Source organism: Telopea speciosissima, chromosome 3, assembly GCF_018873765.1.
Source record: "Telopea speciosissima isolate NSW1024214 ecotype Mountain lineage chromosome 3, Tspe_v1, whole genome shotgun sequence".
NCBI classification, from domain to species: domain Eukaryota; kingdom Viridiplantae; phylum Streptophyta; class Magnoliopsida; order Proteales; family Proteaceae; genus Telopea; species Telopea speciosissima.
In genome coordinates this window covers 12,777,951-12,799,602 of record NC_057918.1, presented here as the reverse complement: position 1 = coordinate 12,799,602, position 21,652 = coordinate 12,777,951, and the positions used below count along the sequence as shown (strand labels likewise).

At 39.3% G+C, this 21,652-nt stretch overlaps 3 protein-coding genes across 3 annotated transcripts; 2 read left to right on the top strand and 1 right to left on the bottom strand.

The window, feature by feature from the left end:
• Positions 1–1,995: 1,995 nt before the first annotated feature.
• Positions 1,996–4,763, bottom strand: LOC122654047 (probable receptor-like protein kinase At5g61350). Its single transcript, XM_043848016.1, has one exon. It carries the CDS (start codon positions 4,730–4,732, stop codon positions 2,090–2,092), a length of 2,643 nt encoding a protein of 880 aa, XP_043703951.1. The 5' UTR covers positions 4,733–4,763; the 3' UTR covers positions 1,996–2,089.
• A 4,565-nt stretch (positions 4,764–9,328) lies between these two features.
• On the top strand, positions 9,329–11,942 carry LOC122654049. The gene is made up of 2 exons (XM_043848020.1): positions 9,329–9,999; positions 11,724–11,942. Exons 1-2 carry the CDS (start codon positions 9,385–9,387, stop codon positions 11,808–11,810), a joined length of 702 nt encoding a protein of 233 aa, XP_043703955.1. The 5' UTR covers positions 9,329–9,384; the 3' UTR covers positions 11,811–11,942.
• A 1,240-nt stretch (positions 11,943–13,182) lies between these two features.
• On the top strand, positions 13,183–13,622 carry LOC122654050 (histone H4-like). The gene has a single exon (XM_043848021.1). The coding sequence runs from the start codon at positions 13,223–13,225 to the stop codon at positions 13,496–13,498; it is 276 nt and encodes a 91-aa protein (XP_043703956.1). The 5' UTR covers positions 13,183–13,222; the 3' UTR covers positions 13,499–13,622.
• The last annotated feature ends 8,030 nt before the right edge of the window (positions 13,623–21,652 follow it).

Here is a 21,652-nt window from a genome sequence, read left to right as displayed (position 1 = left end):
AGGGATTGGCTACTCTCCTGCGGGGCACGGTGTCCAGCATTCATCGTGCAATTGGGGAGGCCTCGATCCACACATCGCATGTCAGGATGTGTTCTGGTGTGTGGATCAGAGCTCCCCAACCACACGATGTATGCTGCATGCTGCACAGCGCATCCAAGGCTCTACAAGGCCAATCACATGGAATTCACTATGGGACTCATAAGAGCAGTGAATTTCATGCAACTGGCTTTGGAGGGCCTTGGACGATACTTGTGTAAGAACATGATCAGGTCTCCCTTTTGGATGGTCACCTGCACATTTCTATTACCCAGTGTTTGGCACCGACTACGCATCTAAATGAAAATGTTCTCAATAATGTATAACTCATTTTAAAAAAAATGAGGGGGAAGTGGTTGTCTATCTTTCTCCTCCTCAAAGCAAGGAAGCAATGGTATCTTTTCATATGGTGAAGATAGAGATGGAATCATGTGAGTATTGGCATAGGCCACACCCATTTGTCTATCTCTCTCATCCTCAAAGTAAAAGGGCAGAGATGTCTTTTCATATGGGAAAGAGATAGATAGATTCATGGGAGTGGTGTCGTAGACAGAGTTCTTTTTTCCTTTAAAAAGATGACAACTTTGTTTACATCCTCATATGATAATGAGTGCAGTGGTCTCAATTTCTTTTCACTATGGGGATCGGAATCCATTGATTAACATGAGGCAAAGTATTTTCAACTTTTTTCTAAGGGTTGTTTGGTCCTTCCCAAATTTATAAATACAAGGTCATCTCACGTTTTAAGGGATCCCTTTTAACAAACCCGTGGTTTATGGAGTTTCTCCTTGGCTAAAGTAAACTAAAGAAAGAAAATCAAGAAATCCCAAGTGCGAGTGAGTTGAATCCAAATTTGAGGCTTCTCTCTTTAGTCAATACTCCCCAACCCCTCCCTCTCATTTGAGGCTTACATAACTTTATTTTACCTTTTTTCATTTGCTATTGCATACCTCAAAGGATGTAATCCTACTACCTTTCTAGGTAGTCATCATACAACCATGTTTTGTATTTGATCACAATTTTTTTCGATTTACATCATCTACAACATTTGTTTGTTTTTTTTTTTTTTTTTTTTTTTCGGGGGGGGAGTTGATACTACAAGACTAAACTCAAATATCCTATCTAAAGGGTTGGTAAAGCTTGGCTAAAACAAAATAATTATCACCTTCATTCCGCAGACATCTTCAATTCCTCTAATAAGGGAGAGTGGATCCCACCTTGGACAGTGTTTTCGAGCAGGAGATAAGGTGGTCATTTCCACTCCCATGTGAGGAATTGGAAGAATTGAAGGGGGTAGCGAATTGGAGGGGATAAGAATTGGCTAAAACATCAATAGAAGGTATTATTGAGGATGTTTGAGAAATGGCTATGGATTCTCTTTAGGACTTGAAAATACTAGTGAAACACATGGGTCTGATTTACGCCAAAATTCCCCTGTTTTCTATCGTTTTAGGCCAATTCCAAGGGTTTTTGGATCAATTCTAATCGATTCCAATCCGATCTGAATCAAAATCGGCAAGGATCGATTCCTCCCCTATTCCTGGTTTTCAAACCTTGTTTGCAACTCCATCATTCTGTTTCACCACTACTTTCTCAAGTGACGGAAGAAGATCAACGTCTAAAATGGAATGAGAGTTGGAATAAGAGTTGATAGAGAACATATCAACACAATGGGAGTTTTTTTGCCCCTTTGGGTAAGTAAGATAATGGGAATTGATAAGGGGGAATATTGTTTTCCTTTTTCCATCTCTTACATCATTTAACAAAGCCTTAAATTAGTATATAAAGAAAAGGAAAAAAGAAACAAAGATTATAGAGGGGAAAAAAAATATAAAAAGGGAATTGGAACTATAAATTAAACGCAATCCTACATAGGTTCATATACATGCTTGGTGTTCTAAACAAACGGTCCAAATTAAAAAAAAAAACAAAAACAAAAAACAAACGGTCCAAGCCATTGCTTGCTCCCCACAATCACCTATCAAATTGCTACTCTTCCAAACCAAAGGCAGAGGAGAGAACCATCAACCACCAGATTTGAATTGATCAACTCTTATCTTCCTTGAAACCCTCCAATCTGAGAAAACAATGGAGCATTAACTACTCCTGAATTATCATCAAAGGCAACAGCAGCCGGTGTCGAAGCATGGTCATTGTGGTCATTCTCGCTTCGTGGCTGCAAAGCATTGAGAACAGAACCGTTATCCTCAGAAGGATCAATCTTCGTCGACACTTCTTGCAGCTGCAAAGCATACTCCAAGTTCCAAAGAACATCTCCCATGGACGGCCTATCCACACCATACTCAGCCAAACACTTCTCCGCAGCTTCCACATACTTCTTCAGCGAGCCTGAGCTTATGGTCCCCTGAAGATGAGAATCAATAATCTTCTCCAGCAATCCCTTCCTGTGCCACTGCATCGCCCATTCTGCCAAATTCACCTGTTCCCTTGGCAGTGCTGGATTGATGGCCGGCCTCGCACACAACACCTCAAAGAGCACAACACCGAATGAGTACACATCAGACTTCTCCGTCAGCTGTTGCCGCCTGAAGTACTCCGGGTCGAGATACCCAAAACTGCCCTTCACGGCAGTGCTGACGTGGGTCTGGTTTATCGCTGGTCCTGTCTTGGAAAGCCCAAAATCAGAGACCTTAGCAACGAAATTTTCATCAAGGAGAATGTTGGTGGTCTTGACATCACGGTGGATGATTCCTTGCGCTGCGCCTGTGTGGAGATAATGCAGCCCTCGCGCAGCACCAATACAGATCTCGAGTCGTTGTTTCCATGATAATGGAGTGAGGTTAGAACCATAGAGATGGTCACGGAACGGACCATTGGCCATGTACTCATACACAAGTATCATCTCTGAGTTCTCATCGCAGTATCCAATTAAAGAAACCAGATGACGGTGACGAAGCTTGGAGAGCATTTGAATCTCAGTTTGGAACTCATTGATGCCCTGTTCAGAACTCGGGTTTCCACGTTTAATAGCAAGCTTGGTTTTATCTTCGGTCTCACCAAGGTACACTTTACCAAACCCACCAACACCGATGACCGCCTTGTCGTCGAAGTTGCGTGTAGCTTCTCGTAATTCGGCGAAGCTGAATAATCTTCCGAGGCCCATTATGCCCGAGTTGCCATTTTTGCTCTTACTCTTTGACCTCATTCCTCCACGTGACCAGCTCTTGCTACACATGAAGCTTGATTGGCCAGTGGCGTGAAGAGGGAGTAGCCATGACGAGAAGCTATTCCGCTTCTCCCAACCTGGAGGCCTCTTCTGCCAACGAACGAACATCGTGGCCACCAACAACATAGCCATCACACCCAAGCCGATTCCAACTGCGGCGACTATCTTAAGCTTGCTGTAGATGGAAGGCCCCACATACGACCCATCGATGGTGTACAAGCCATCCAAGCTGCTGGCTTCGTTGCTCATCTTCATTACCTCGAGGCCGTTGAGGATAGCATTGGGCGTTGCCGATTGAACGTTGGAAGCCGGACCCACTTCCACCCTTATTTTGCCATCAACGACGGCGGAGGTGTTGAGCACGAAATCCTGGAAATAAGCGGTGCGGAGGCTTCCGGTGATGGTGGAAAGATCAAGGCTCGCCACGCCCATCATCTCATTGACGTAGACATTGAAGAAGAGTTCATTAAGGGTCTTGCACACAATGTCGCAGAAGTGGAGTCTGATCAAGTAGGAGAAGGTCGGATCAACATTCATCTCCCAGGAGAGATTGAAATTCTGTTGTGTGACATTCGCATTTGCCATCTCATTCGCCGTCGAATACACCGCATTGGGGGCGATGAAAGCACTAGCGCCGGTCGACGGGTACTCGATTTTCGACGGAGAAATCGATACGTTCTGTGCCAGTAGAGGGGATCTCATGAAAGATAAGTCATTCTGCCATGTCCTCCCCAAGGTATCGTTTAAGGACGTTAAAGGCCACCCGCCTACGTTCAAACGATAAGAAACCTCTAGGGCATAATTGTTTAAACCGTTGAAGCTTCCTACAGGGGAGACGGTGGTGGCCGTGTCAGGAATGAGCGTGTCCGGAGCCGATACGATCTCCATGGCATTGATGAATGCTATGGATTTCGATTGGGGCTGGAATGTGAGGGAGAATCTATTGGAGGTGACGTTGACGAGGTACTCTTTGAGAATCAAGGAATTGTTATTCGAGACAGAGAAATCACGGAGGAGGACAGTGGAATCGGTGATGACAGAGAATGTGGCAGATGTGAGGTTGTATGATGAATCTGGAAGAGGAAAGAAATAGAGACGAACCCAATGTCTACCTGGGCGAGAGATGAAGAAGCTGTAGGTGGAATCATCAACGAAGATCCTTGCCGTTTGATAGAGAGGCAATGAAGAGGAGAGAAGAAAGGAGGAGGTATTGGAGAAGGTGGAATTGGAAAGGGATTTATCAGATACCTGTATATCTTCAGTGGTGGAAAGTAGAGAAGCCGATTGAGCGTCGGAACGAAAGGACCGGCCGTCGCTTAAGACGGTGGCTTCGGTTGAACCACAATTGATCAAGTAATTATCGACGGGAGAGTATTTGACTACATGTTGAGAAGATGATGAATTAGAAGAAGATCCATCCTTTTTGGCAATTGTTGGATAAGGAATGGAAACAAGGAAAAAGAAGAAGAAAAGGGAGGAGATGGTGTGACCATGTTTCTCTCCTCCCATAATCGATATGTATATACTGTGTAGTAGCAGTAGTAGCAGCAACAGTTAAGTAGCAGTATCTTTCTCTCTTTTATGAATCAGCAATGGCAATATTGGCTAAGAAAGAGGGCCATGGCCATTGCAGGAGAGAAAGCTAGGGGGGCATTGAGGGATGCCTGCAAGCAGCAGCAACTCTCAGCCGGAGAAAAAAGAGGGGAATGAAGAATGGTTATGGAATGGATTGGGTTGGGAGGACGATCGAGCATGAAGTTTGTTTACGTGTTTTTAGGAGGATTTTTGAATCATGTACGTACCAGCGCGAAACAAGAGAATTGATGTGTTTGACAATCACAGCTTCTGAGAGACAAACAAACAGCTTGATTTGGCTGGAGAGAGACAGGTAAATTCAAATTAGTTTGACTCGATATATTAAAGAGTTGATTGGAGGCAACCAAAAAAGGAACAACACGTAAATTAGTTTGACTTATTATGTTGGGCTGGAGAGAGAGAGAGAGAGAGAGAGGTAAATTAGTTATGTGGGGGTTATGAATTTTAAGTTTAGAATCATATATAATTGTTTTTTATACTTCGGATGACTCCCTTGTCACGAGGGTTCGATCTTTGAGTTTAGGATTGTTTGGCTTAATTTTCATTCCATAATTTTTCGAAGTTTGTAATCCGAAATCTATGACTGTGTTTGGAATGCATTCTTAGAATGCATTTTAAGTTGATTTGCATTCTCAAATAATAAAAATAGTTAGAATACATACCAAACAAAACCATGTATGTGTACTATTCTTTCCTATCATTAAAGATTTGTTTAGCAACAAAAAACATAAAAGGTATGACTTATGAGTTATAGGGTTCTAAGGGGAAGGGTACAAAGTATATGAGGCTACCAGGGAAGTATTTGATTTGAGAGGACTACGTCAAATGAAATGAATCATCATATTGTAAATTGTTAATTTACTGTCATGTCCAAACCTCATAAAACCCCCTCCAACAAATATGTCATCCATGAGACAACCACCTCAGGCGTCCGCCCAACTTAAGTGCCTTATTTGGGTGCTTTTCTTGTAGTGCCTTCATATATTGGTTTTTGTGGAAATCTCGTAATGATCTCACCTTAGGGAGGAAATCATGGTATCTATTTGATGTTATTAGTGTGATAGAAAATGATTTTCATGAATTTTGGTATAATCATCAACCATTTCCTTCCCAGTTGGCACCCTCAATAGAATCTTTGTCACCATCATCTTTACCAACAAGAAGTACCCAAAATTGGAATACTTTGAACTGGGAGGCTCCTCCATCGGATTTTCTGAAGCTAAATTGTGATGTCAACTTGCTTCCCAATTCAGATAAGGGTGGCCTTGGTTATATATGTTGTGACGCCTTCGGCAAATCACACTTTGCAATTTCTGAACCAATCTCCTTCTCATTACACATTGTGGGTGAAGCATTGGCTATTTGCTCTGTAATGATAGAAGCAATATCTGAAGGTTTACTACAATTAATTGTTGAGTCTGACAATAAGGATATGACTGCCTACCAGCAAGACATATTCATGGCCTCTCCGCCTTAGTTGTTTAATTAACTGAATTATTCACTTCCTCAAGATGGACTTACAAGGAAATGCAATGTGGATATACTACCCTCTATGGCAAAGGTTTGCCAGAAAATGGTGATTGATGATGAGTTCTAGGACTAATGGTGAGAAGCTTGGCAGCAACGAATGGTGATGAGGCGATCCTCTTCCATCATAGGGGCTACCAAGCAATCATCTTCACCAAAGATTAATGAAAAAATTCTTCCAAAGCGTTGGGAGAAGAGGCAGAAAAAAAATAGGAAAGAAATCGTTTCACAGGAAATTTACAAGAGTACCCTCAACAACGGTTCTTGATGTTTATGATGTCATTTTAAATTCTAAGTAGCAAATAACACATTTACCCTTATCTTTAAGGGAGGACCGAACTTGAACATAATGTCATCAAGCTGGCTGGATACCCTTACTAGGGATTCCACGTGAGGATAATTACATATGAGAGGGTGAATATACTATAATGAATGTATGCATATATCTTTGAAAATCTTTTGGAAAAGGGTAAAGTACACGTGCCCCCTAGAATGCACCCAATATTCCTCGTACCCCCCTAAGTGGTTCAATATTCCACGTACCATCCCTGCTTTACACCCCAAATGCCATCTAAGTCCACACCAGGTATTAAATGTTGTAAAATAACCAAACTACCCTTTCTTCTATCTTTTCTAAAATTTGAAAAGACCTAATTGCCCTGACCTATTTGCTAAAATTTGTAAAGACTAAAATGCCCTCATCTTCCCCAAATAATCATCTTCTTTTACATACCCACCACCACCGCCACCCCCCCCCAACCATTAACACCATCACCATCCCACCGTGAAGACCCACCTCACTGTCTCTCCTCCCCTCCTCTACTTCCTCACCTCTCGTTGAGTTGGGAGTCGCAGCCATAGCATCGCTGATTGTAATGAAGTTCCCACTCCCATCTTTAGCCACAACCAAATCGTATTTCGTTGCGTTGATCGATGTCTGCAACAACCTTCGATCCTTCCACATGATTCCACTTCCTTTTTGCAAAGAGTGATCTTGCAAGAAAGCTCACAATGCAAAGAGCCAATATGGCTTTTCCCTGAAATTGGTTTTCCTCTCATTTTCTTTGTCTCTGTATCGATTTCCAGCAACAAACACACTGTTCCAATAAATCTCCTGTGTCCAAACACTATCTTCTTCTCCAGCTTCATTAGAAAATGGAGAAATTAAAGATAGAATGAAGCATATGATGAGAGTCTAAGAAAGGGTAACAAGCTTGGTTTTAAAGATGGGTTTCAAGCTTCAATGTAATTTAATGTGGGGGATTGAACATTTAGGGTAAAATCTTTGAACTCTCTCAACAACATCCCATCTTCAAAATAGGGTCTCTGTTTCAATAATCAGGTTTGGGAGTGGGTTTTGGAAATCGGGTAGAGTGAGCGCGTTAGCTAGGTATTTTTAGTGAAATCAATAAAAATGCCTCTTTACTCTTGGAAGTGGAAGAGATGTTGGCGATATTCAATTTCTTGAGCATCACTAAGGAATTACTAACCAAACGACTGATACGGTACAATCTCTTCTCAATTTTCTTCCTCACTTTCCCGTTGCTGTAAGCGAACCCATCAAGACAAATCTCACATGGCATCTCCTCCGGAATCCTACCGATGGTGACCGGTAAGATGAGGCGATTACAGTGAAGCTTGATTTCCTGCTTTTTCATGTAATCAATGACTACCTCCATAAAATCCTTCAGGCCAGAGGTTTCCTTCCATGATTCATACTGCTTGAAGCAGTTCAAGATTATTTCCCCCTTGGCTTTAACCATGTTGGTGGATCCCTCACTGATCAGCCCCCACCCAGATTTACCGCTGCCATCGTAGGTGAACATTGTCTTGATCTCCTTCATTATTTGAGGGTTTCTCCCCTTTTGAGTAATTTTTTCGTCGATCCTGGTAATCAAGCAGATCTGGGTTAAGTAGCAAATGACTCAGTTTTCTTAAGGAAAAAAAAATGAATCTTTGCAGAGCGTGTTCAAGAGATTGTGGGGTTCGAAAGATGAAAAATTTGGAGGAGATTGAGGAAGTAAAGGAATTGAACCTTGAAGGAGTGGATTCCAGCAATTTTCTCGATTACAGACTATGGTGGGTGACACAGATCGGTACCTGTGAAAGTTTAGAAGGTTGAGCCGTTGAGGGAGGGGAGGGAGGTGCGGTTAAGAAGTTCAGAACTTGGAGTGGTGATGGTGGTGGTGGTGGGGGTATGTAAAAGAAGATGATGATTTGGGGAAGATGAGGGCATTTTAGTCTTTTCAAATTTTAGCAAATAGGTTAAGGCAATTAGGTCTTTTCAAATTTTAGAAACGATAGAAGAAAAGGTAGTTTGGTCATTTTATAGCATTTAATACCTAGTGTGGACTTAAATGGCATTTGGGGTGTAAAGCAGGGGTGGTACGTGGAATATTGAGCCGCTTAGGGGGGTACGAGGAATATTGGATGCATTCTAGGGGGGTACGTGTACTTTACCCTTTGGAAAAAGGCACCGAAGTCTAACCTTAGCTTTAGCATTATTGAGCTCAAATCATCAATGAGTCTTTTTAGGGTAATGAATTCAATGTTTACATAGACTGATAATTATTCAGTCATTTTTTTGTTTGGTCCGATCGATTTCGATGTGTGATCAGTGTCTTTAAATGTTATTATCAATCCGGTCTTAATTTTTCATATATAATATAAGGGAAATAGTCTTTATCTTGGAATGCGGCCTATGTCAGTACTCTATGTGTCTGTCTCTCTCCTCCACAAATCGAAGGATAGAGATGTCTTTTCACAAGGATAGGAGAGAGATATACATGGGAGTGATATCAGGAACCCAACAAATATCAAAGGTCCATTATCCACAATGTAGCACTGAAATGAAACGGCTAGATACTACGGCTAGATACTTTTCTACGGACCACTAGTACCGAACCTACAACAATAGAACTGAGTCATTAACTGAAAACAATTGAAGGAAACAACTGTAACTCGGTAGAGAGTCCAATCAAATGGCATTTGATCGAGTATTCCGCTGATCTCTGTAACAGTCATGAACTGAACTGAAGATGGAGGACGATAAAGATTCAATTTCCATTCCTTACAAGGATTGGGAACATATCTACCCATTACCTTTCGAATCATCCTCGTTTTCTTTGTCTTCTTCGATCCTAACCCATACTTGCTCTGAAACTGATGGCCCAGAGGAGCCACCTTCGACGGGATGGGAGGTGGTGATGTGCCGAGACACTCAATTCGCCGACGATTACTCCATATTTCCACCGAGCAACCACGAAGGACTACACATTCCTTTCCAAGATGATCTCCTCCTAGGGCGACAAGATCCAGAATCAGAGGTCGAAGCATCGACATCACCATCTGATTCTGATGTAGAGGACGCAACTCCTCGGCTTTCCGATTCCAGTCTCCGAGTCGCAGGGGACGTCGTGAAGCAATTGCGCTTTGGGTTAAAGTTCTTGTCCTCCAATTTCTTCCGTATTGCTTCTTCGGTCCGTTCTCGTGTGATCAGCGGAGGGAGTATTTGGTCTGTTTCCTCTTCAATCGGAGTCGCAGCGGCGCTCTTATCGTCGTCGTTGCTGTACATTGGGGTACGACGGTGGCGTCGAAGAATCCATCTGGAGAAACTGGACCGACTAATACTTCTCATCCAAGAGCAGAATGAGGTACGTGGAACGCTCGTAACTAATTTGATTCTGCTGGTCCGAATTATCTTGAATTTCTGCTTGCTTTTGATTCTTGCGTATTAGTATTGTTTATATTTGGGTTCTCAACGTTTGAAATTCAGCATTTAGATGCTTAATTTGTTGGTTTTTTTTCCTGATTTAAGTTCCAGCCTTCTACGTATATGTGGAAATGCTTATGAGAGTTCCTAGCGTAGCTCGAACTAGTATCACTGGGAAACTTATAAGACGAAACTTTTGTAACTCGGATGAACCGAGACCGAGTTGAATCGTGCCCACACTTATGAACAGGACTCATTTGTTCTGGTATTGTCCAAACTTTAACCGAGAACGTTCCAAGATATATCCCCATAACCTGTACTTTTTAATTTTTTTCCCCTCATACAAAAATCAATCGCGGTGAACAAGCAATGATCATGGGACTTTGAGTAGATATTTTCTAGACCAGCTTTGTGGTAGCAAAACTTTTCCTATTCTATAAAAGGGTAGTCTTTTGTTGGGATAAGGCTTAGTTGTTGTTGTTGTTGTTGTTGTATAACAGGGAAATCTTTGAATTTTTTTTTTTCCAGTTTTTTTTCTAAAGGTGAAAGGTTGCATATACGGTTGTCTATAAAACACGGTCAACACTTCAGCCATTCAATAGGAATACTCAATTCTTATACGCCTATCCAACGGTCCAACCATCCAACGGCTGAAGTGTTGATCATGTTTCACACGCAATAGTGTATGAAAACAAGCCCCTTTGATAAATAACATCTTCATTTCAATAACTCAACTAAGAGTACATTCCAAAACTCCCAATTTAAGCTCAAACACTCTCAAACCATCACAAGAATTAAAGAACAACGGCATTAACATTAACATCCTCAGTGTAATCCTCCCCAAGGAAAAGAAGATCCTGATTTCTGTTGGGTCTCACCACCTGTTGCTTAACCATGAAATTTAGTGAGGTTGCTAGCAGACTTTGGATTCCATTGAACGAGCAGTTCACTTGTGAAGCAAGGTATTTTATTTCTCTTTCTTTTCATTTGTTTTGCATAGGTAAACTAAAGTAGGAGAAATTACTTTCCTTTGTCTAATTCCTGTGGATTAAATTTCTATAACTAGATATTTTTCATTTTTTTTATAATCCTTTTGGCTATCTTATGATCAAACAAATGAAACAATAAAGAAGTCAGCCGAGTCTTGTTAGAGTAGGTATGGAAACTGATTCAGCCAACTGCCCCTCCCCCCCTTTTTTTTTTGTTGGTAAAATGTCATGAATAAAATTCCTTCATGAGGACAGAAACTGTAAAGGCTTTGGTTTACTAGTGAGAGAAAGATAAGGGAATATTTATCACAAAAAATAAAAAGAATTTAGATTGATGTCCTGTATCTCTGTTCTCTCTAAATGAGGAGGCTCTTAGGTTGGTAATTTTCTACTGCTACCAGTAGAACTACTAGATGACTGTGCTTCCATGTTACTGAGAGATTCATAAAAAAAGGAGTAATGGAAGTCAAAAATTTCTTTCATATATAAATGCTTTGTTATGTGTATATAGAAACATGGTGGCCACCTCCTTGTTTTTGTCTTTCTTGGCAAGATTTCCCACCAATGTTGCATTTAATTAAAATTTATCTTGCTAGTTTCTACATTCCACTCCATTTCTTAGTGCACATACTCCTATCCACATATTTTTATTGAAATTTTATGTTCTCCTTTGCAGAAGATAAGTCGGCTCTCGCAACAAATTGCCCAAATGAATGAAGTATTATCAGCCCGTCACAGAGTCCCTGTACTCAGGAAGGGCTGATTGGTCCTATACAGTTTCACAAACAGAGTGTGGTTTTCAGTGTTGGTTATCCAGTCTCTATTGTAATTGGAAGCTCAGAGACTACAACATCAGCTTATTCATTAAAATGAAGAAAAATGAGCGATAAAATTAGTTTTGTCGGGAGGTTTTTCAGCATTAGTGTCTCTGTTTTCCTTAGTATTTTTCAAGCTCAATGTCCAAAAATTTAAAAAAAAATAATTTCTGTAGTACTTTCTTTTTCTCTAGCATAAATTTTTAAAAAAATATGAGGTTGTATATTTCAAGATTGATAAGGAACTGCCTTCTTTTCTTAAGAAAAAAAAAATTCTGGATAGATAAGAAAGAAACCTGATATCTGTTAGATGATCCATTCCATGGACCTTTTACAGTTCTATGATTTGACAAAAATGTTATGTTTTCCCTGAGCATTAAAACTGTAAAAATAAAACTCCCAACAATTCATATTCCTTGATCAAAACCATATTACTTGTTAGTTGATTGATTGATGTGTCTTGGATAAGGTATTAGTTCTCCGGTTCATAGCAATAGAGCTTCTTTCTCACAATACAATGTGTTCAATAGCTACTAGATAATTAAGCACCAAGTTTGGGCTTCATTCATCTTCCACATAACAACAGTAAGAAGAGGTTTGCTTATTCTGGACTGACGAGAACTTCAAGCAAGAAAATCATGCATCACCCTCTTCCTTTCTCACCATTTTACCACCATACCACCAAATTATAAGACTACACGACACCTGGCCTCACAATCACTGAAGCACAAAGGAAAAACTATTCAATTAAATAGGTTAAAATAACAACCATCTCAAATATATTAAAATAAAAATAAATAAAAACTAGAACAATCTACCCCATCCCTAGAGACTTAAAAATTTCCTCACGTCTTTGATGATGATCTCCAATGAGAGGTATATCCTAATGTACCATCAGTTCTTCGATTTGATACACCTTTGCAGGTCCCCCTTTGACTCAGGAGGGTTAACTGGAATGGCCCTGTCTTCGTTCCAAGGCCACACAATGGTATCAACAGGGCGAAGAACACTCGAGTTGTATAATTTTGCAATAATATTATGCTCCATGATAATGAGGCGATTGTTAATATTCTGCCGGAGTTAAGAATTTTGGATAGTCATCCAATTTTGAAAGTGGTTGAACTCAGCAGAGATTTCCTGAAAAGCCTGTGAAATATCACCAAGCCGATTCACAATCAACGGAAAATTTGGGAGGACTGGAGGAGAAGGAGGTGGAGGAGGAGGAGGAGGAGGATTAGCAGGATCAGCCATATCGTATATATGGAGAACCGAATAGGGGAAGATGACAAAATTATTTGGGAATCGATGGAATTTAAGGAGGGGGTTGCAGGAGATCCTTTTGTGTGAGAGTGAAGCGAAGATGTCAGGGAGAGGCAAAGGACGGAAGGGACTGGGAAAGGGAGGAGCGAAGAGGCATCGTAAGGTGTTGAGAGATAATATTCAAGGCATCACAAAGCCTGCAATTCGTCGTCTCGCGAGGCGTGGTGGTGTCAAGCGTATCAGTGGATTGATCTACGAAGAGACTCGAGGAGTTCTTAAGATCTTCCTTGAGAACGTTATTCGTGATGCGGTTACTTACACACAGCACGCTCGCAGGAAGACTGTGACCGCCATGGATGTGGTTAATGCTCTTTAAGAGGCAAGGCAGGACCCTTTATGGGTTTGGAGGTTAGGGTTAGGGTTTTTCAATATCTCATTGAGTTTTGCTTGTTTTGGTAGGAGAAAGCGGTTTGAGTCAATGTGTATTAAAGTGAAGAATTTGTATTAATCAATTTGAGGTTAGCAAGAGAAATGTCTTTCATTGATACATTTCACTGTAACATTTTGGCAATTCAACAAAAATCTTCTCTAAAAAAAAAAAACCCTAAAAGCGGGAATGGGGAGAATTCGCGTGGGATGGATAGTACCATCGAGAGAGTACGAATTTTGTAATCTCGGATTGAATCGGTCGATATCGGTTGGATCGGATCTGTATCGATCGAGGCCCATCCCGAGATTAGACCGATACGACAAGGTTATGATGAATCGTTTCTTGGATCGGTTGGTCCGATCCGATATTTACCATTTTTTGAGGTTTTAAAACCCATATTTTTTTTTATCCCGAGCCTTTGAATCAGACGTTTGGGTTTTCAAATCAGTGAGGCAAAAAAGGGAAAATCCTACCCTTTTTTATGAGAATCAATTAAAGAAATATTTCATTCCATTTAAAGATTGGTCTTCTTAAGGTAGTTTAGGTATTATTTAGAGATTTAGCTTCAAATCCGCGAGTGAAAAGGGGTCTAACCGTTTTGTATTAGTAATCTACTATGGGAAGATTTCATTCTTTAAAAACATTGATTCAATCCCACAAACTTGGAGTTTTTTAGATAATGATGGTAGTGGGTGAGGTTGATAAAGATGGAAAAATTAAGCTGAACCTAAAAAATAAGATTAGGAAGTGATTACCATTTGTTAAGCCTTCTTTTTTTAAATTTTTATTATTTTTATGACCGATACAACAACCCATCTAATAAACCCTGGATTTTAAACGTTTTTGACTGATCTATGGCGATTTTGACCGATCCAGATTGGTATCAGATCGGTTTCGATGTTGATCGATCTCGAGACTAGAAACCTTGGTCCGGATCCTCTCCTTATATTTTTGCTCCCAATTAATTGATAATTAAAGATAACTTTGAAAAGTTACAACTTATTCTCAATAAAGAAATATGCAAAAATTAAAATAACCAATAAAAATTCAAAATAAAATCGATTATTAATTAAAACAGGTCAAGGGGATAGAGGATTGATGGGTAGGATTACAAGAAAGAAATAAAGAAGGGACGAAGTAGCCGTCCGTTTACATGTAACAAAACAAGGATGAGATCGGGAGCCGTTTGAGAGAGGGAAAGGACTAGGGTCACACTTCCGTACACCTCTCCGCTCCCGGCTGGCTAGAAGTTTAGAACGAACGAAGGCTGCGCAGGATATTATTGGATCAAGCCTGAGGTATTGGTGAAAATGGCTTTCCCTCTCGACTGTGGTGGCTATACTACTACTACTACAACTACGTCCGTTACGAAGAATAGAAAGTGGAAGAAGAACACAACCACTACTACTACTACTACTACTACTTTCCAGGAGGATGGTTTCAAGAATAATATTATGGTTGCAGTTCCAGAGGACATCATGAGGTTGATTCTAAGCAAGTTAGACAAGGTTGAGCTTTCTTAGCTTTGGTATCCAAAAAAAAATATTCCTGGACTTGAGGTAAAAATTTTGTTTGTAACTGTCACTGAAAAAACTTTTGGTCACAATGTTCTTAGGATCAATGTGTTTCTTCTACTGTATGGCATCTGAACTTTCCAAACAGGGCAGTGAGCCAAACCATTGACATTCCTCTGCTATACCAACTAATAGATTATGGCGCCTGGTGTTGCATGTTCTCCTTGCCTGCAAGGTTGATAATGGTTTAAGAAGGTGCCAGATTCTCAACTGTGCCACTGGTAAAGTTCTTGAATCCATTGACCAGGGTCGGAATTGCCCTTCCATCTAACATCTCCAGTATAAAACTTTATTCTGAACTGACATTACAAAATAAAATTTATGGTTCTATTTGACAGTGTCCATTGTTGTACTACTACTGGCAGTTTTTCAGGACATGAGGTATGGACCACCAGATTAAAAGCTGCTACTCATCTTTTGTTATGGATGTTATGCCTGAGTTAGAATCACTATGCACTATAGGCATTCTTATTCTAAATACTTCCTATTATCTTCTTACATTTGAAGTGGAGTATACCAGCATAGGGATCTTCCAAATCTTCAATAGATACAGCACTGGCACTTAGCTTTAAAATTTCAAAACTGTAAATTGCAGGGGAAAAGAGGGAGCAGGAGGGTAGGAGGTGATGGGGGATGCTAGCATGGAGGTTTGTGGAAGATGAGGGGGCGGGAGGGTAGGAGCCGTATGTGGAAGAGAGAGAGAGAGAGAGGGAGGGAAGGGAAGAGGGAGTTGGAGCCGGAGGAGGAGGGGATGGGAGCCGGTGACGGAAAAGAATGGTAGAAGGAAACGGAGAGCAAAGAGGAGGAAGGGTTTTCATAAAATAAAGAAAAAGGTAAAGGGAAACCTTTCCCCATAAAGGGGAAATATGCAAAACTTAAAATAACCAATAAAAATTCAAAATAAAATCGATTATTAATTAAAACAGGTCAAGGGGATAGAGGATTGATGGGTAGGATTACAAGAAAGAGATAAAGAACGGACGAAGTAGCCGTCCGTGTGGTGGCTATACTACTACTACTAAACTCTATATATTTCTACTTTGAAACGTTTCACTCTATATATTTCTACGACTTTGAAACAGCACTTGAATGTTACCGCTCAGGGAAAAAAAGCAAAAAAAAGAACGCCAGCTTGCTACACGTTTGTATGAGTTTCACTTAAGAAGATGACAACATTAAGATTATCCGTTTTCCTTTTATTCTCCTCCCTGGTTACTGCATCCCAAGTGCATCAATGTTGCGGCCCAAATGCATAATCAATCTATTACTCACAAGCCCCTAAGAAGATCAGTCCGCATTAAAGCCCATAAAGTTTCAAAACGTAGTTCAAGGACAAACCAAGTCATGCACTAAGTAAGACTCAAGGACTAGGTCCAACCTCAAAACATGATCTCGTTTGTTGCCAAAAATGGTCTGCTTTTATTCTCCTCCCTTATGTTAAATTTTTTTTGATGAAATACGCTTATGATATTTTAAATGGCTCTCTTTAGGTTTCAAAATTATACATTGTTCATTTATGGGTTCTCTTTTAACTATTTCTTAAGTTTGTTTCAATGGAACCCATCTTGATTGTGCCACGTGCCCATCTTTATTATTGTGTTACTTGGATGATGATGTGCCTAAGAGATACAACACATGCTTGACTTTTGAATCAAGTTACTAACACTAAATGGATCTCCACTCCCTTTCACAGCCTTACCTGGCCACTTTATTAGGCTAAACATCAGGTTTCAGTTAGATTACTGAATTGATGATTCCACAACATGAACTATCTATAGTTCTTAAATCATAAGTGCTATACCACCAAGTGCCTCCTTCTATGAGCAAAGGGGAGTACATCTTTTGTTTCCTAATTACGATATGGTTATTATGCCAATGGCTAATATGGCACATGGGCAAGTGGTTTGACCCACCATTTGATCATCTCTGACCACATAACTTAGTGATTCAGCCATGGCATTGAGAAATGTTAGGCCATAATAAAATGAAATTGTTAACCTAGAAATTGCTAATCAGAGCTAATTCATTCATGTTGTAGCTATGTGAGACAGGTCCATCAATTGTTCGAGCTCCAAAACCCCAGGCAGGGAAGTGGTTAGTTGAATCATAAAATTGCACATCCATCCATATATATATATACCAACCTCTAAGATTTCCTACAAAATAATGTGGAACACTCTTAGAATATGGGAAACTAATAATATGCAGCAAATAAATGGAAGCAGCATCCATGTACTCCAAAATGACCATAACCTTGTTGTAGCAATTATATCCACAGCAGTTGGCAATTAAAGAAAATTTATTTTCCAACCCCACCACCATGAGGCTTCTTCAAGTCTGCCAGCGATTTCTGAAGATTACTACTGCTTAGTCCATTCAACATTTGCAAAATTAGAATCCCAGTCTGTATAGACTGAGAAAAATACAGCAAGAAAATTGAATGTCCAATTACCCAATCATATCATGCTTTCTGTTCAGTCCATTTAAAAAAAAATCATACCTCCTTAAGGAAGACTTGCTTATTATGCCTTGTTCCCAACTTGCTGAATATCCAAGAATATTGTCTTCCATGTTGGATGGAAATCATTATTATTGACCTCAGTCTTATAGACAGGAATAAGGAGGTTCCCACAATCCACCAATTTCGAAGAAACGGTCTAAACTCCATCTTCACCAAATGGATTGTGCAGTGGTGCAGGTAACATCTCCTTCTCTATATTTTGCTATCTATCTGTTCATCTCTCTCTCTGTTTCTGGCCTCTCTATCTCGCTCTCTCGGTAAAATCTCACAAAAAAATGACATTTGGTTAGGTAACGTTGGACTGCTACTCTCTGTTGTTCTTCATTTGAGTTGTAGGTCGAAAAAATCCACCAAAGGTATGGATTTTACACTTTTGATTTCTGGGTTTTCTTATGTAATCTTCGATTCACTGTAGTAGGCCTGATTTTAGGGCTTTTCATGTTGCAAATGTAGGGATTTTACTCCAAAAGTCCAGCTTAGTGCAAGGGGATTACCAGTGATTGCAACAAGGTAATCTCTCATTCTTTCTCTCTTTCGCTATCTCTCTGTCTCTGTCTCTTTCTCTTTATTTTACTGGGACTTGTTGAAGGGGATTACCAGTGATTGCATCTGTCATGCTTGTGGGTTCAGAGGGGGGGGGGGAAACTGCATTGAATTGCAGGAGAGGTGACAAATGATAAAGTACAATCTGTATATGGGATTCTGGATTATCTCTATTGTATTCATCTGTAGAAATTGAGCAACTTACAGTTGCTCCACCAGTTTAATTTCTGTAGTTCAGAGCAGGACTATTTCTTTCTATCATTATTCATTACAGAAAATTTTGAGAAAGGGAAACAAGTAATTAGAAAAGTAATAAGTTAATTGGAACCTGAACTACAACCCCACACACCACAACACAGCACAGCAGCAGCCTACCACCATACCCAGTGACCAACCCCAGTTTCTTCTCCTTATAACCCAAATTTCCCTTCAAAAATATTGTCTTCTGGGCTTCTGGTGTGGTCTTAGGTCTTTAGAGTTGAAGACTCCCCAATTCTTCCTAGCTTATCAATGAAGGATGCAACAGAAAATATATACCAGTATACCCCATATAAAATTTCTTAAACAAGCTAAGGAACAAAAAAAAAAAAAAAAGCTTCAGAATATATAACTTTTTTTTTTTTTACCATATATGTTGAAAGCATAATATACAAACTAATATTACCAGCAGGCATGCATGGATAATGTTCTGTACATCTGAGAAAATGCCACTATCTTCTTCAATTCTTCTTCTCTTTCTCGACACACTGGCCTACAAATCCAACCAACCCTTCAACTACATTATGTATTAGGTTTGAGCTATACAGAGATAGGGCTTTCAATATTAATACTATATATCCCCTTTAGGATGAATATTTACAAATTTATCAAACACATGTTATACGTAGCTAAGAAGAGATGACTTTCTCTTATTGTATCATCTTCTTCTTCTTCCATCTATCCATCTGCTACTATGATCACTATTTATCACAGAAACCAGAGCCTCTTGCCCCTATAAAACTCAAACAAAAGCTAAAAGCTTCAGTCTTTGTATTGGAGATCGGAAACACTTACAAAGCCACAAGCCCACAACTCTCCCTTCCTATCCTTTTCAATTTTTCTCTCACCAAATTAAAAAGGAAAAAAATAGAGAGAAGAGAACCATTTGTTTTTATTAGTTTTGTTTAAAAAATTTGGGTCTCTTTTGATCCCAACCCATGAACCCAAAAACTAGGAATATATGGTGTTTTGTTGATTACAGAAGAAGACAATGCTAGTGTATACAAAAACAAACGGTTTTAGTGGAAGAAACAAAACCCAGAAATTCCTCAAGAATGGCTTCTAGCTGTTGCAAGACCTCTTCAATAATTCCCATTTTTTGTTGGTTTTCTTCTTGTTGCTTCTTCTCTTGGGATTAGGTTCAGCAGTTGAAAATCAGAATCGCTGACAGGTTTAGAAACCATATTTAAAAATAAATTTAATAACAGCAAATCAAAGATTCAGATAAGGTCCAAATGCTGGTCAGGGGAAGAATGGTTTCCCAAAATCTGGCTCAAATCTTAAGTTATAAGTTCATCCTACCTGGGGTAGAATTATAGAAACAAGGTTCAGAACAGTAACCAAAACCAGCATTCAGGGAACTCCATACAAAAATAATAATGAACTGAATTGATGGATAAACTGTGATTAGGAACTGTAACAGCAGACATAACTAGGAATTGAAATCAGCCATGAAATTGAAGAATTCAGAAAATATTTTTGGAATCAGTGTAAAAATTGGATCTTTTAAGTTCAAAACAGTAGCAGAGGTTTAGAGAGGCTTATGAATAAGAATTAGCAAACCAAAATACTCAAAGCAGCAGTAGAATCCCCCAACAAAACCATGAACAGAAAATTTTCTTGGCTTTACTGTTGGGGAACAGTGAGGTTTGAGTATGCAGGCCAGTCAGAATTTTGCTATTTAGTAAAACCTCACCTTTGACATGACCATCAAATAGGATAATAGTGATGATAGGATTGAGCTATTGTAGGAACAATGGGCAATTGCAGCCCTATTTTCTGCATTGTATTTGTAGCATCATTTGTGAGCCTTGATGTGGTTTTACAGAACACTCATGTGGTTACTAATAAGTTCCAAACTCTACTTGATGGGTCTTTAGCTCAAGTTGGTACAGCACTTGGAACATAAGCATGTTCCAATGGATAGTGGTTCAACTCCACTAAGACCCTTTTTATTCAACCATTCAAAGCATAGTCAGTTAAGGTAATTTGAGAATGACAACTCTCAGCCTTTTGTTTGAGGTCTTAAAGCAAATTGATTGTTTTTGTAGTAGGTGTAGCCAAGAATCACCCCTGTGTCTCTATACATTATTAGAATTTAGAGATTATGTATTATTCACTAGAAAAGTAGGAAATGGTGTTAGTTCTTGTTATTGATATTCACTAGTTTCATCTTGATTAACCATTTGTTCCAATTGCTTATAGATATATACACTTTATATGGATTTGTAATAACTTTTAGTGTCCTAACATCATTGATTTTATATGGATTATAGTGTTAATGGCATTTCTGTAATTTATAGGAACCTAATAGTGCATATTTGTCTCTTTTTTTTTAATATACACTTTATATGGATTTTTAATAATTTTTAATGTCCTAACATCATTGACTTTATATGGATTATAGCATTAATGGCATTTCTGTAATTTATAGTAAACATTACAAAACTGTTGCAGAAACAGGTTTTATCAAACACCTTTACATTACAAAACTGTTGCAAAAACAGGTTTTATCAAACACCATTTTGCAACTCAGAAACATTATTCTGCAAACAAAAACACCAACATACTTTTTTGATGAGAAACGGAACAGAAACACGCGTAACGTTATCAAACGGTGCCTAAAAAAATGAATCTGGAATTTATAATTCTTATTCCAGTCCACCTAGACAACTTTATCAATTATAAATTAAACAAACAATTCCTAAAAACTAGCCCAGGACTTCTGGGTAAAGTGATGCACTCCCAGGTTACGAAACCTTTGAATTTGGATCACTATGGCCCCCACAAAGTGATAAGAACTCACAATACTATTATCAATGGCAATTACATAAATTTCAGGATAGTCTAGCACCTTTTAAAAGAGGTGAACATGATCTCAGACCTGAAAGTAATTAATTTGAAGGAGGGGACGAATCCGGTGTTTAAAACAAGAATGGGACAGAATAGAATAAAACTCAGGAAGTAATGGTAATTGCATAATTAAATAAAGAAGCTGGCCTTATTTGTAATCTTACTAATTATTCATCTTCAACCTTACCAGAGATGGAGAAAATCCTCTTGCGAAAAAGATCCAACCAGCAGGGGTTATGATGAAAAAGAAATTCTGAAAGTGGATATAGAACAAGGACAGGAACCAGATTCCAAACCTGAGTTGTGAGTTTTCGTCTCAGCTGTTTTTTCACTCACTTAAGTAACTCTATA